Here is a 16855-nt window from a genome sequence, read left to right as displayed (position 1 = left end):
TGTTGGTTGAGATACATCAACATATTGGTGAAGATTGAGTAATGAGATCATAATAATCTAGTAAGGATTAATTAATAAAATTGAAAAAATGCTTTAACATAAAAGGAGACATGTGTTTGAGACCTTTTACCAAGCAGACCTTTCTTGTCTAAGGCTGAGGTCCATAACCCAATAAATATTCCTTAAAGTATAGACTGTTACATTTTAAAGACATACTGTTCACCTCTCACCCCGTACTTATGGAAATAACAAAAAGTTTATAATCTGCTAACCCCAACAGACAAAAGTGCATATTTACCTAAACGTTAACTCCGCCCAGTCACACTTGAGTTTGATCTGAGAAGAGGAAGTTCACATAACACAGTATAATAAAACAGCTATTTTGGAAATATGAAACAATTGAAACGATTTATGACTGTGCATAAAACGCACTCAAATGTATGAAAAGAAATTTTTCTGTGTTTAAAAATAAATGAGTATTTAAATAATATTTTATTATTTATTTATTTGATTATTTGCACGTTTGCGAAAGATTTATGGTGTTATATGAAATCTAAGTAAACGAAACTAAGCTCCTGTATTACATTTTGGATCGGGTGTCTGTAAAAACGTTCGTGCTTTTCCGTCCGTATCTCGGTAAATGTCGCCGTATTCCTCCGCCGCGGCGCTGTTTCATCTTTTCTCTTTGCACTCGTATTCAGGCACGTCCTGCCTACTGACGGCTGGGATTGGCTGGTGAAATTCCGCTGCTTTTCAGGGATTGGCTAAGACTGCCAACACATTCGCCAATCCTGAACACTTTACTCCGCCAATACAAGCCCGTGGGAGGCGGGGCTTATGTGAATACGGGTGGTAAATATTGAGGTTGCTGCAGCAGTTCCAGGCTAGCAGCCCACACTGGAAGCGCGAGGAGGGAATAGATAATAGACCCGTATCCCCGCAGATTCCCTGTCCGTCCGCTCCCACAGCAGCTGCACAAATGCAAGCCATCAAATGTGTCGTCGTCGGCGATGGGTAGGTGATTTCCTGCGTTTTAAAGCGCTGAATGGATGAAATGGGAGTGTTGATTCCAATTGTTGCGAGAGGGGCTGGGGCTGGTGGGGTTTGTCTGGTTGCATGGATGGATGGTTTGGAGTGGATAATTGATTGATTTAACCCCGATTACACAAAATCCCTACACAGAAATGCTAATTTAAAGACAAAACAAATTCATCACATTGGTGCTCATCATGTTTGAGATGTGATGCTTTATGGGCATGGTCGCCCATGCCAGTTTCGGCGAAACAGGTTGACCGTTTATATATAACGTTAGTTAATTTATTTAATTTGTTTTGCATGACCGTATCTTGACATTAGTGCTGGATTTGTGTTTATTGCGGTGTTTCTGCATTTCTGAAATGGTCTGTATTGATTTGCAGCTTTGCAGGCGGGAGGATGCTAGAGGAATGACGTCAGGGTTTTACACACCTTTTTCGTTTTTTAGTGTTAGTAGAGCATCGCTCACACAGACTACTACTGAATCAGTGCTCACAGCTCACAGCCTCTTTCAGCACGGCTTCTGTGGGGCTTAGAGATGTCTGAAGGTTTTTTTGCACACTTTACAGACGCAAATAGACATTAGACATTTAAAGGGTTCCTGTAGAAAACTGACGTTTGTCAAAAAAGTCTGCCCTAGTATGTAAACGCAGTTAAATGTGTCCTTCTGCTAAAATCCACATTTTCTTGTTCTTTGAGAAAAAAAACTATAGGTCTCCCTGAGTTGTATATGATGCTACACATGAAACTCTTCCTCAAACTCCTCTGCTCTGTCTGCGGTAGCTAGTAAAAGAAAATATTCAGAAAAACGAGTTGATCAGGAAAAGCACTGTGTATATCTACTCGTAAATTAGTATTAATGGCTTCGCCCACCTTGGCTTGCGACCGCCCACAGGCAGAGCTGAAGCCACGCAGCCAGGCACGTTTAGTCAGACAAGAGCTACCTGCGCTAGGAACAACATGGCAGTTTGTTCCTGTATTATTTGCGCAAATAGCAAATAGCATATAACACATCAGTGTTATATGCTTTGCCCAGTAATTCAGAGCTAAGTAACAAGTTGTTAAAATTTGTCTATGGAACACCACCAGTGAAGTACAATTGAGATCAGTAGGTGTATGTTTAAAACAGTTTTGTTTACACTAGTTAAAAGTCAAATTCCACCCAGGGATTTTTACTTTCTGAACCTGTTTCTACCCAACTCTGTGAGTAACTAAACTTTACATAGGATCTCCAGTGGATTTTGTGTTTTACAGAGACTCTAAGACTAGGTTGGACTGCACTTAGCATTGCACATGTTGTAAAGTAACATATGACATTGCAAAGACTGTTATTAGTTCAAAAATGTAATCCGTCTCGCTGCCTTGCCATGCTGTTATAAAATTCTGCGCTGTTAGAAAGCAGTACCCCCCATGGTCTGTTTTGCCATTGAAACATATGGGGGTGGGCGGAACGACACATCATATTCCAACCAACCTGCAAGAGTGTTGCTAGACCTGTGGTTACTTTACTTATATATGCTTAGTTATTGGTACAAAAACATCAGGGGAAATGTGGATAAATGTCTGTTTAAATACAGGAATTCCAAAAACAAGTAGACAGAGATTCTATCTGTACAGAAGATGACCAAAAGCAGCAGGTTCTACTGGAACCTAATTAAACTGGACTGAATTATTTTTGTGCCGTGTTTCTTTTGGTAAATTATGGCTTTTATGTTGGTAGTGGAATGTGTGCCACACCATTGACTAAATTGATTGGTTGCAGGTCAGCAGGGCTGATAGAGCCTCAACCACCCAGTCTGAATATGTGGTTGGTATGATGCTGAATTGATTTAGCATGTGTTTTGTTCACACTCTGTACAGAGCTAATCGTATGTTCAGTATTTTATTTATTTTATTTTTAAGAAAATAAGAACTGTATTTCATTAAAAGAAGGCCACCTGTCATGTATATGGGAAAATTATTAGGATGTAGAGTAAAAATAAATTCCAAAAAATAGCTCAAATCCTGGAGACAAATGTCAAAACATCTGTTCAAAGACTAAAGCTTATAAATGATGTTATGTAATAACAAAAGTTTGGGAGAAGGACCACGCCCAAACTCTACGTTCTAACTCCACCCCGTATCAATCAACCGTCCTATAAATACCTCCCCTAACTAACTACCTCTCGTGACGAAAAATTCGTAGCATTCGAATTGACGCACTCACCTGCCAGCATTTGCTCGCTCCACATGGATCTCCAACTCACCGCCTCTGATGAGGACCTCTTCCCTCCCAGCCAGCCTGTCTCTGCTCCTGCTCCCTCTCGCCGGGCTCATCGCTTGAGGTCTGTCGTCTCCATTCCGGCTACTCCTGGTTCTACTCCTGGTTCTACCATTCTTCTTCCCGGGCTGGTCGTCCTCACCAAGGCACCCCCAGATCTCAGCGCTCCCGTCGCTCTTCTCCTCCTTCCCCCACTCCTCCTGGTCGAGCTCGCCGCTCTGGGCGCCCGGCTTCCTAAGCCGGCCCCGCACCCCCTTCCCCGGCCGAGCCCCTCTCTTCTGGTAAATCCCAGCCTCCTCGCATGTCCGATTGGACTGTTGTTAAGTTACAGCGGGTTTTGGACCGCGGCGTCCCTTTCCCCCGTTCTGCTCCCAAAGCGGAACTTTTTTCGCTCTATCTCTCCTCGTTGGGTGGAAAACAGCGCGCAGGAGCCGCACCGGCGTCGCGGTCCGATGACGTCACCCGCTCAACTCTTCGCCACGGCTCCTCTCGCGCCGCAGGCGCGGCACGCCCTCCACCTGCTTCGGCCTCAGCGCCTCCTCCGGGCCCCGAACCCCTCCCCTTCTCCTCTGCCTCCTTCTCTCCTTCATTACCGATCCCGGCTGTTTTCTCTCGTCTCTCTCCTTCCCTCGTCTTCTCTCGCTTCCTCCATTCGTCCAACCCCCTCCCTCAATCGTCCAACCCCCTCCCTCAATCGTCCAACCCCCTCCCTCAATCGTCCAACCCCCTCCCTCGATCGTCCAACTCCCCCTCTCTCAGCCGTCCAACCCCCTCCCTCAGCCGTCCAACCCCCTCCCTCAGTCGTCCAATCCCTTCCCTCACTCATCCTTCGTCCCTCCCCTTTGCTTCGCTTCTGCCGTTCCCCAACCAGTGTATTCCAGCCAGCCTTTCTCATTCTCTCACTCTATGCCAGTCCAGCCTCTCCCCTCCACTTCTATCCCCGTTCCCCCCCAGTCTGCAGCACTCGCCGCGCCCTTCACCGGAGCTCCGTGCTCTTCATTCTCCCTGTCTACGGCACCGCCTGTTGCCCCCCCGGCCAACGCACGGATGTTCAACCCTCCCCTGGTCTCCTCCTCTCTGCGGAACCGCATTCTTCAAGGTGCGGATGTCGATCTTTCCTCCCTACTTCTCCCCTCCCCTTCTTCTGCTCCCCGTGTCATCGACACCGGCGACATCTCGCTTACCTTGCATCAACCAGGCCCCCGCGTCTCCAAAATCCTCTCTGCAGCCGAGTTCGCCTTTGCCTTCTCCATCTTCAGGGATGTCATCTGTTCGGCTTTTCCATCACGCCGCCAGGAATTGGACGACTATCTGTCCTTGATTTTGGATATGGCTATCCGTTTCGGAGGCTCTGGTTTCTACGAATATCATCGCCTCTTCTCAGCCCGCGCCGCAGCTTGTCTTACACAGTGGAACCTTGCTACATTCTGGGGCGCCCCAGACCTGGAACTTTATTGCCACGTATTCGCGGGACGTAGCTCCCTCTCCTGCTCCGCGTGTGGCGGCCCCTCTCACCCTGCTTCTGTTTGTTCCCAGGCAGCCTCCACCGCCCCTCCGGCCCCCGTCCAACATTCTTCGGCGCGCGCCGCTCCCGTGCGCCCGTCCTCTTCGGGCGCCCGCGACAGCTTCGGCCGCCCTATCGTTTTTCTCGACGGGCAGATGGTTTGCAACAATTTCAACCACTTGGGTTGTTTTGCTTCCTCCTGTCGAAGGCTGCACGTCTGCTCTCGATGCGGTTTGGCGCACGCTCTCTCCTGCTGCCCAACGCGTCCCCCCAAGTTCGTCCGGAGCTGACTATTGCGGTTCCTCTCCACCCCGGTCAACGTACCGGCTCTCGCCGCTGACCTGTCTGCTCACCCTGACACCTCCTTCGTTTGCAGCCTCCTGGACGGCTTTCTCTTTGGCTTCTACCCCGGTCTCGTCGCCTCGCCGAGCTCTTCTCTCACCTGTCCTAACCTCCTTTCCGCTCTGGCTGAGCCCGATGTCATGTCTTCCCTTCTGCAACAGGAGCTCTCCAGTGGTTTCATTATCGGTCCTTTCTCAACGCCCCCTTTTTCTGTATTTCGCATCAATCCTTTGGGCATTGCCACACGAAAATACTCTGGCAAGAAGAGGATCATAATTGATCTCTCGGCTCCGCATGGCTCTTCGGACCCGTCCATCAACAGCCTCATACCTAGTTCTGACTTTTCTCTCCGTTACGCGACCGTGGATTGTGCCATCGAAGCCATCAAGTTGGCCGGCAGAGGTGCTTGGCTGTCGAAGGCCGACATCATCTCAGCTTTTAAAATCCTACCCCTCCATCCTGACTCTTGGCACCTTTTTGGAGTCCGCTGGGACGATCAGTTTTACTTTTCCGTTCTCCTTGCTTTTGGGTGCAAAAGCAGCCCAAAGCTTTTTGATTCCTTCGCTGAGGCGCTGTGCTGGATCTTGCTGAATAAACACAGGCTCCCGTTCGTGCTCCACCTCCTGGATGATTTTCTCGTCGTTGACTCACCTTCCTCGCCCCCCTCGCGGGGCCTTGACGCCGTGACCAGCACTTTCACTCGTCTCGGAGTCCCGATTTCGGAGGAGAAGACCGTGGGTCCCGCCACGTCTCTGGAGTTCCTCGGGATCATTCTCGACTCCGCTTCCTTCCAAGCTTCTCTTCCTCAGGAAAAGCTTAATCGCGTCACTTCTTTCATCTCCGACTTTCTCAGTTTTCCCACCCATACTAAACAGCAGCTTCTTTCCCTGCTCGGCCATTTTAATTACGCTACCCAAATCATACCTCAGGGTCGTTCTTTCATCTCCCATCTCCTTCGCTTATCATCTTCTGTCCGATCCCTCCACCATTTCGTCACGCTCGACGAATACTGCACGTCGGAGCTCCGATTCTGGCTCTCTCTCCTCCGCCACTGGAACGGGATCTCCTTTTTCTATGCCGACGCAGCTTCCAGCCCTTCTGATGTTCAGCTGTTCACTGATGCTGCGCCTTCCTCTGGTTTCGGCGGACGCTGGTTCGCCTCTGCCTGGCCGAAGCAATTCGTCCGCTCCGCTGCGCACCTGCGCGATTCCTCTGCGCTCTGGGAGATTTATCCTATAGTTGTCGCTGCCCTCCTTTGGGGACATGAATGGTCAGGAAAATCAATTTTACTCCATTCAGACAATCTCGCCGTGGTCCACATCATCAACAAAAGTAGATCAAAATCGCTAGAAATAATGCCTTTTATCCGTCGCCTCACTTGGCACTCCATAAAGCATCAGTTTATAATTAAAGCTGTTCACATCCCAGGTTTATCCAACTCTATTGCTGACTCTCTTTCTCGCTTTCAATTCCAGAAATTCAGATCCTTGGCTCCGCATGCAGACTGCAACCCAACGCCGGTACCTCCATTTTCACTAACTACACTACACCTAACCCCCCTCTGAACGAACTAATCCTCCAAGCACAACAAACCATCCTTTCAGCCGTTTCCCCACAGACACTCTCTACTTACTGGTCAAGCTGGAAAGCATACAAAAATTTCCACTCCGCACATAATATATCTTTCCCTTCTCATCATCCATCCGTAATAGCAGCTTATATTACTTTCATTCACACTCAACATTCAGCCCGTTCCTCATCACTCCGAGTCCATCTGGCAGCTATCAATTTTTTCACTAAACTAATTACTGGCTTACCACACCCTTCCTCTAATCACCCTCAAATTTCCCTCCTCCTGAAAGGAATCAAAAAATCAGAAACTCCATCCTCACACGAACGAGCTCCCATCTCACCAGAAATCCTCCATCGTTGCATTCAAACCCTCCGATCAGGCTTTTACCCTCCGACAACATCCTCCACGCTCCAATCGCTATTTCTCCTGGCATACTTCGGATTCCTCAGATGCTCAGAATTCACTTCACTTAAAATCTCCCACAACTCCTTTTCATACCCCCTCATATCAGATCTCAGCATCCTGGACTCGGATACTCTCACCTTTAAAATCAAGCGAAGCAAAACTGACCAACTTGGCAAAACCACGATCCTCCATCTGTTTAAACTTGACTCACCCCTCAGCCCGTACGAACCACTCGTCCACCACCTAAATCTCCGGCTCTCTCAACAAGCATCACCTTCAGATCCTCTGTTCTCTACGGAATCTGGTAGTATTATCACAAGGCACTGGTTCCACACACATTTCCGCCGCATCCTTTCAGTCAACGGTTACTCACCAGACCAATTCTCCGCCCACTCATTCCGCATCGGTGCAGCATCCAACGCCTCCAGACAAGGAATCCCCGAGCACGTCATCAAGCTTCTCGGACGGTGGTCTTCTCAGGCATACCACTTATACATCCGTTCCAAACCAGACGATTTGAGACAGGCTCATCTCAAACTAGCTTCATTATAAGCTCCATATTTTGGGGATATAACTGCACACTTCTTCAGCACGCAGTTCAGAACTCCAGCCCAAATTTCCCCGAGTTCCCTCCCCTTTTTCTTCCTCCTTTTCTACTTCTATAAGGCGTGGTCCGCACTTAGCAAAATGATGTTATGTAATAACAAAAGTTTGGGAGAAGGACCACGCCCGAACTCTACGTTCTAACTCCACCCCGTATCAATCAACCGTCCTATAAATACCTCCCCTAACTAACTACCTCTTGTGACGAAAAATTCGCAACCCACCTCCTCCCCTGCAACCCCCTTTTTTTTCTACTCTTCCACTTCTCATTAAATAAAAAGGGGGGGATATAACTGCACGCTTCTTCAGCACGCAGTTCAGAACTCCAGCCCAAATTTCCCCGAGTTCCCTCCCCTTTTTCTTCCTCCTTTTCTACTTCTATAAGGCGTGGTCCGCACTTAGCAAACAGGACAAATTCTACAACAGGATAATGATCCACAACACACCTAACTCACAACAGAAGAGACACAAACTAAAGATTTCTGAATGGTTCTCACATATAAAAACAAAAATTAATAGTCTGATTGTGCTGTGCTGTGTTAGCTTAACTATTCTCTGTGATTTTTAGTTTATCACAGTTTAATCACTCCTTTATTAAAGTAAATCAGTGAGCTGTCAGAAGTTCACAGAAGATCAGCACCCACAGCTTTAAGTTCTTCTAACCAAATTCATAATAACATTACTGACCAAAATTCTTACCTTTGACCACTGAGTTTAGGTTTGTTTGAGTTTATATTGAAGTTATGTCACAGAACAGAAGTAAACAGTGTTACTGGTATAAATGGCAACATCAGCAGCTGAGATGTGGTCACACCCCGTGTGTGTGTGTGTGTGTTGGCCACCATTAGTCCTTTTCACAGCTCAGTGCCCGAGTCTGGAGAGTCAGACTGAAAGGCTTTGGCAGGATACAAAGGCTGCCCTATTTAGCCACGCTGCCTTAGTCTACTCTGCCTTTCACTTCACCCTTTATCACTCTCTCTCACTCTTCCTCCTCTCCTCCATACACTGTATTACTGTCACGCATATGTCCCTCTTCTTCAGTCCTGCTTCCGGCCTCGTCACAGGGTACAGTGTGTTTACTGAGTTTGAGTTGAAGACTAAAAGAGAGAATAGTGGCCTAACTGTGCCCGTGGCCTTTAATTTCCTCACATTGGAAACTGAGCTTTTTGTGTCCTTCTTCTAAATAGGATACATCTGCTTCAGAGTCAAATCTTATTAATTCTGTATTTATTAATTAGCTTTTTTTGCTGATATTAAATGTCTCTTGATGGAATAAATATAGCTGTGTAAGTCACATGGTTTGTTTTTAGGTATAATAGAGTGTGTTTAAGCAGGTTTATTGATGATATAATGAGATAATTACAATTGGATGTGTTTCAGTGCCGTGGGAAAGACATGTCTGCTCATCAGCTACACAACCAACGCTTTCCCTGGAGAATACATCCCCACAGTGTGAGTACTAAAAACAAAAAATAATCGAAGAAAAAAATCATAAAACACATTAACATATTCTACATGTACAGTGGTATAAAAAAGTTTGGGCACCCCTGATAATTTGCAGGATTTTTCGGTATCGGCACCGATACTGGTACTTACACACAGTATTGGTATCAGCAATGGGTATCGGTCTTTTAAAGAAATACTGCACACATATATATATATATATATATATATATATATAGACCTTTTAAAATAAATGGAGGATAAAACAGTTGGTATCAGTACAGTATCGGCCGATACCAGAAAAGCCGGTAACGGTATTAATAATATTATTATAAGTAGAGGGAGAAAAATACATATTTGCTTCCCCCATTTTAAGACATCAACTGTTTGAAATCATATAAAACAATTGTTTTTTCCCTACATTAATATGATCAAACAGCCGTTTTGCATTATATTGCAGGCCTACAATATATGAATGGATGTATAATAATACATTCAATTAAGTTCATAATGTTTTAAATAGCTGGGGTTTGTACTGTCAGTCAAATAATTTGGGATAATCTGGGATTTAATTGATGGCAACTGTCGTAAATGTATAAGATTTACAATAAAAGGGTTTAAAAAAAAGGAATAAGCAAGATAAAAAGTTGAGCAATATCTGTGACTGTAAATGTTTAAATGGTGATGTGTGAATTACTTGTTTCTGCATTATTATTAGTTAATGTGATCTTTAATGTCTTTATTTAGATTTGATAATTACTCTGCCAATGTGATGGTGGATGGTAAACCCGTTAATCTGGGTCTGTGGGATACGGCAGGTCAGGAAGATTACGACCGACTCCGGCCGCTCTCCTACCCTCAGACGGTATGCTAACACGCGCCATCTCCACTGCCTCCACACTCCATCCTCTCTCTTCCTGTAGCTGCAGCAGGGTTCCCACAAGCTTTCTGTTTTTCTGCGTGCTTTTCTCATTAGCTCTCTGGTGGAGGGGAACCGGGATGATGGTCCACAGAAAACACTGTCCGTCTAAAATTTCATTTAAAAAGAAATGTGGTGTGTGAAATGAACACATTCAGTGTTATTTGGTGTCAAATTGTGCTTCATTGTGGAGAAACTTGCAGACTCAAATTTCTGTATAGTAGCGAGAAAGGAACTGTGTTATCATGACAACATGAATAGAGCTGTTTATTTTCTTTATTTAAGTTTTATATGGAATGTTGATGATGGAAAAAATTTTCTGCATTACATACTGCAAGTGTTCCTCCACAATATTTTATATAATATGCAATTTAGACCATAACTTTCTGTGAGGGAGCTTATAGAGGGTTCTCTGGAACAATTGGAACAACTATTTTATTTGTATTGAAAAATCTTATTTTAACCATTGTACAGAATTTTTGCCAATTTCCATTGGAGCTAAAGAACACATAGTGCTGCATGTATTGAATGTGGATGTAATTTTAGACAGAGCTTATCTGTGTGCATAGACAATTCTAGCCTGACCATGAATGATACCATCCTCTATGCTGTCCACTGTGTGTGGTAATGCCTTCTATTGTGTATTTCTGATACACAACACTGTGGATTGAGAAATGTTAAATAATCACACTGAAATTGATGTGTTTGATGACACCCACATCAAGCCTCACTCAAGTTCCAATGTTTCTTCACATGGACTTGCCATGAACACACTGTCCAGGGTTCAAGATAGCACATCACAGGTGTAGTTTTTCCCAGGGGTATCACTTCATAATCTATTTGGCATGCCCGTATGAGTCTATACATTTCAGATGTTTTACTGATTAATTTGGTGTGTTCAGTTTTGTTTGTTTTTGGGTTTTTCCGTTTGTAAAACATGATTATCTATTGCATACAGTCTATTAAAATAGTACTTTTCTAATATTTTTTACAGGATGTGTTTTTGATTTGCTTCTCGTTGGTGAGCCCTGCCTCCTTCGAAAACGTCAGAGCAAAGGTAGGAATCTAACTTTCTCTGTTTGTTTTTTTTAGGTCTGCTTTAGGAATATGTCCAAGCAGTTAAACTAAGTTTCTGAGATTGCACAAAAAAAAATAACTATTTTCTTTTCAAAACTGTACTGTTTTAATGTGCACACAGGCATCACATATCTAAAAATGAGATTAGGGTTATTAATTTTTTTTAAGAGTGGAGCCCTTAACCCTCTCAACAGGACAGCATTTTCCTCTGATATTACAGATAAATCATGAGGATTTCTAATCAAGGTTTACATTAAAAGGTTTATGTTTGATAAGAATTTTTACTGAAAATCGTAATTGTGATTGTAAAATATTAAAATATATTGAAGTAAACCTGCAACTATCAAATTGAAATGAATAAAAATCATAAAAGTGACGCTTTTCTAAACTTTATTTCAAAATCATTTTTTTTAGTAAATACAAATCATACATTTTATGTTGTCCAAACCTTTGGTTTCCTGGTCTGCATTGTATGTCTACTGTCAAACATGCAGAATTTGGGTTGATTCCTCTAACTGATCTGAAATGATTAAGTGGAGAAGAGAGTTTTCAGAATATTAATAACGTATTTTACTGCAGATAAAATGGTTTTGTATTGTGTACACATGTAGTCTGTTTACAGGCCAGGGTCAGTTAAGGTTAGTGGTCCCAGTGTGAGCTGGACTAGCCTGTGGGTTTATCTAAAGTGAAGAGGCTCCATCCAATGCTTTTGGGACGAGTTGGAGTTGAAGAACTGATCAGCACAGCCCCTTTTTCTGTGAAATGATGATGGGTGGAGCTCATTTACATATATCAGTTTTAAAGGCACAGTAGTGTCATCAATAAGGAATAAAGAGAGGTAGGAGCATGGTTGTGTAGTGACTGATGACTGTATTAGGATGCAAAGCATACAACGTTTTTAAAATGTACCTTAGAAAATATAGAAAACACAATAAAATACAGAATATGGATTGTGAAACCTCATTGATTTAAGAAGAAATAGTGGATGAGCTGGTGTCGGCAATCTTTTGGCCATGTTGTACTATGTACATATGTGCTAGGAATCTATGAATTTATGAAAAGTGGCACGTCTCCAAGTAGTCCAGTGGACTATGAATCACAGATCATGCTGCTCGCCATCAGCAGTCGGAGTCTGGAACACACAGTTTGCTTTGCTTTGGGTAGGAAAATTAAAAAGTTTTAAAAATGGCATAATTAGCTTTACTTACTTTTGTTTGTGTGTGTAGTGGTACCCTGAGGTTCGTCATCACTGTCCCAACACCCCTATCATCCTGGTGGGCACCAAACTGGACCTGCGGGATGATAAAGACACAATTGAGCGCCTGAGAGACAAGAAACTGGCTCCAATCACCTACCCTCAGGGTCTAGCCATGGCCAGAGAGATCGGTAAGAGCTGATATCAAAATACCTCACCAAGTCCACTTTAACAGGAGACATTCCTTAAAGCAGACTTAAACAGAAATATCAAAGCTCCAAGTTAACCCATTAGAGCCCAGATTCATTTCTAAATATCTCTACCAAGTTCGAAAATTGAATCAGATAAATTCAGTGAGCAGATCATTAATGTTTTTTTTTTTTTTATGTGGGCACATGACTGTAAATATTACATTTCATAAATATTAATTTCATAACTATTAACATTTAATTTCATTTAATTTAACTATTAATTTCATAACTATTAACATTTGAATGGTTAAATAGTTGAAACAGGCCTGTAGAAGCAAAAAATACACCTTTAAAAGGAGCTAGTTTTACATCCAGCACTAACCCAGCACACCTACATTCTGTAAATAAGGTCAGATAAACAAACACATTCACACACTGTCCTGTGTCGCTCTCAGGATGTTTAGCATATGTCACTTAGGGATGTGGGGAGTTAAAATGACTGAACATTAAAAATGCCCAGTGTCACATGTCACTATTGAGTTAAATTCATATTGAGTACTTGTACGAATTCAGGGTGAAGTACAGTAAGCCCAAAATGGACCGTGTTGTTTTATTTGTATACTTTAGGACTGTGATCAGATTACAAGTTTAACATAAAACAGTGCCATCTCCTGGCCCTTTTCATCTAAGCTATAATAAACTTACTCTCTTTCTTTCATGTGCTGAGTATAAAAAAGTGAATTTATCCTGTACAAGAAGTGCACTCATGCACCCCATTTATATTTTGCCTTTTTCAATCTGTTAAAATTCAGTAAATAAACTAATTAATAAACCAATTGTGTACAATCAAAATGTTGGACATACCTTCTCATTCAATATTTTCTTTTTTTCCTGTATTGTAAATGAATACGGAAATCATACAGACTATAAAGGAACACAAGGAATCATGTAGTAACTTAAAAGTGTTAAACAACCAAAACACTCTGTGAAGCATTTAGAAGCTCTTATCTGTGGTGCTGTTCACTTGCGGATTTTAAGGCTGGTAACTCTGATGAACTTATCCTGTGCAACAAAAAGAACTGTTTGTCTTCCTGCGTCCTGATGAGAGCCAGTTTCATCATTCTTTATTTAGTTGAGTAGTTCTTGCCATAATATTGATTAAAACATTACTCACATAGTGTTATACACTGTTGTCAACTCTACCTTTTCACAACTTTACAACTGATGCTCCTAAACACATTAGGAGGGCAAGAAATTCAAGCCATTAACTCAACACAGCTGTTAGCTGAAAGCCATTACAGGTGACTACCTCATAAAACTGACTAAGTAAATGCAACTTTGCTGAGAACGTGCTACTTCGAAGAATATACAATATTAAACAAATTCTGGATTCTTTAACACTTTTTTGTTTAGTAGATAACTTCATTTGGTTTCCTTCATAGTTTGGATGACTTAAATATTAATCTAAAATGCAGAAATGTGTCTCTATAAAGGATTTGATTTATACTTAGATAAAAAAAAAAACATTTATAAGGGGTGTCCAAACCATTGCAAAAATGTAACTATACTACTATCTGATTTCTGTTATACTTTTTTCTTTATTTTTTTCTTTTTGTTATTTTCTTTTTCTTACATATTTTCACCTCATACCTCCTACAGTTTTCTAGCAGTTGTTTTTGTCAATAGTTGTGAATGTGGTGTATATTTTTGGCGCCCTTTATATTGTCAAAATTATATAAACCTATTAGTATCCTGGCATTTGCCAAAACCTCACTTGAGACACCATAGCAACTACCTAGCAATGCCCTAGCAACCAAATGAAATGCCATAACAATCACTTTGTAACACTATAGCACTGATTTAGCAACCACTGAGGAACACCTGACATACAATAGCAACTATCTAGAAACCATCTAACAGCACATACTGGCTCAACAACTAGGAATACCATAATGACTACCTAGCAACACCTTAGAAACCTCTAAGAAACCACTAGTGCTTTCCAGACCAGTGTTATGAAGAGCTTCTTATATAAGCTCCTTTAGTGTGAGTGAGTGAAAAGTATTTTGTGACGACACAAAACCAGCATATTTAAAATGTCCAGTTTGTGCAGCTTCCATCGATTGGCTGAAGATTACTGTGTGTAAATTCTTGTCTCATTGTCTGTTACGGCTCCTGCAGGTGCGGTGAAGTATCTGGAGTGCTCTGCTCTGACCCAGCGGGGGCTGAAGACCGTGTTTGACGAGGCGATCCGTGCTGTGCTCTGCCCTCCGCCCGTCAAGAAGAGAGGGAAGAAGTGCACTGTGTTTTGAGGAGCAAAGCAGTGTTCTTTTGGTTATGACCCCCCCAGTACATACACTGAGGGGGAGGTGTTCTCTACTCCACCCCATGGTAATCACCAGAGTTACTATTGGCTGTTCTGGGGAGATTTAAGCATTTACAAATGCAAGCAGTTGAAACGCCAGACCTGTGGGATGTATATAATAATAAAGGCACAATAAATAATCATGCCAAATTAATCCCTGATTATTTCTGAACTTTGCCTTAATTAATGGTGATGATAGTTATAAGAAGGTCTTATATAGCACTGTCCCCTCTGAACTCTTCTACTGAGATGTCCTTCTAGATATTGTTTGTAATGGAAGCACATTTAGGTCAAGAAAGTAAAAACAATTCACTCCAGGATTTTGTTCCAAATGCCTGGGTATCTCCTCTGCAGCCAAAATTCTGTGCTGGATTTGTACTTTCTGAGGTTGAATGGTGGACATGGCTAACTATTACATGGGATATCTTCTCTTTATTATTTGGATTTGTGAATGTGTTAAAAGCCTGTGTACATAAATATTGTGAATAGCTTCTGAGAGTCCAGTCTGAAGACAAAATCAACAGTGTGTCTCTCTTTAAAAGCTGACCATAAAATACGGAATGGAAGAATACAGTTCTTTTTTTCCCTTGTGTTTGTGTGACTACTGTATGTGAAAACTTTTTACAGCACAGCATAAAATAAAACAATTGAAAGAGTGATTATTAAATATGTCTATTTAAACTACTCTATATGGACAACAGTATCGGGAAACCTGTTCATTAATTAAAACAGTTTATTCAGCTTGTTTTGGATAACTGTCTCTCCAGAGAAAAGGGCTTTTACTAGATTATGGAGCATTCAGCAATTGCAAACTCAATTTTCCAATCAACCCCCAGAAGTATAAAAACACAATCATTCTAGACACAGTCTCTCTGCTCCACTGCTCAAAACTACAGGCTTTATACCCCCTTAGCCCACTCCTGGCATTAGGCATGAGGCCAGCAGGTTCATCTTTATCTGCTCCAGAAAGTCCTACACTATCCTATTTCTCTACATAAACTAGACAAACTATGTGTGTGCATTTACACATCTGTGTCAGCAATGAGTGCATATATTTGGAAGGTTGCCCACAAACATTTGGACATATAGTGTATGATAATGTTTGTTGTTTATGATTATTAGTGAGACTGTTTGCTAACACGATGTGGTGTTTTGAATCTCTTTACAGTATTCTTGCTTATCCAGATTATGGCAGACTTTTTTTAACAGAGAATTATTCAACCTTTCCATCCATTAGTTTTCTTATTTTGTTAGTATTTTGCAGTATCCTAGCTCAAAATGTGCCATTGTGAGTTTTTTTGTGAGGCTAGTATGCCAAATTGTCTCATTTAAGACAAAGCATTCCTTTTTTTAGTAGTTTATTTTCTGTTAAATGCCTTTTGGTTTCACTGAGATTTAAATTTGTAAGTGTGTGTGTGTGAGTGTGTGAATGTGTGCGCGAGTAAGAAAAATGTCATTGAAATATCCTGTTTGTGTGTTTTTGCTGTTATGACAGATGTCAGTGGTCCACCTTATCCTCAGCTGGTGTAGATACTAGAGGAACCATCTGAATCCTTACCAAATTAATCCTCTCTTGTGTGTATGATGAGTTTTAAGAGTATGCATTAATAAAAGTCTTTGAATGTATTCTAACTCCTGTGCCTCTTTTTATTGGTCTTTAAACACACAATCTGTTCAAAAGTCTGGACATCTCCTTGTCCTACAGCATATTCTTCTGAAATTCAGTCTTTGCTCATTGTAGTATTGTCTACTCTTCTAGAAAGGCTTCATATGCTTGTAGAAATATTGGCAGGAAGGCAGTCAATCATATCTGAAACAAAGTTTAGTAAATAATCTAGCAATGTGTATTACTGATAACTCAAAATGATAATTAATAACACAGCTAAACAAAGTTTTTTCTGTTACAAACACACAGAGCAGTGAGCAAAAAAACAGGAGGCAGG

The 16855-nt window shown here is 42.1% G+C and overlaps 1 protein-coding gene across 1 annotated transcript; it reads left to right on the top strand.

The window, feature by feature from the left end:
* The first annotated feature begins 855 nt into the window (after positions 1 to 855).
* rac3a (Rac family small GTPase 3a) lies at positions 856 to 16538 on the top strand. Its single transcript, XM_007233740.4, has 6 exons — positions 856 to 1014; positions 9103 to 9174; positions 9913 to 10030; positions 11079 to 11141; positions 12388 to 12547; positions 14729 to 16538. The coding sequence occupies exons 1-6, from the start codon at positions 980 to 982 to the stop codon at positions 14857 to 14859; spliced, it is 579 nt and encodes a 192-aa protein (XP_007233802.1). The 5' UTR covers positions 856 to 979; the 3' UTR covers positions 14860 to 16538.
* Positions 16539 to 16855: the final 317 nt, after the last annotated feature.

The sequence above is a fragment of the Astyanax mexicanus genome, chromosome 19 (genome assembly GCF_023375975.1).
Source record: "Astyanax mexicanus isolate ESR-SI-001 chromosome 19, AstMex3_surface, whole genome shotgun sequence".
NCBI classification, from domain to species: domain Eukaryota; kingdom Metazoa; phylum Chordata; class Actinopteri; order Characiformes; family Acestrorhamphidae; genus Astyanax; species Astyanax mexicanus.
This window is presented reverse-complemented; position numbering and strand designations above follow the sequence as displayed.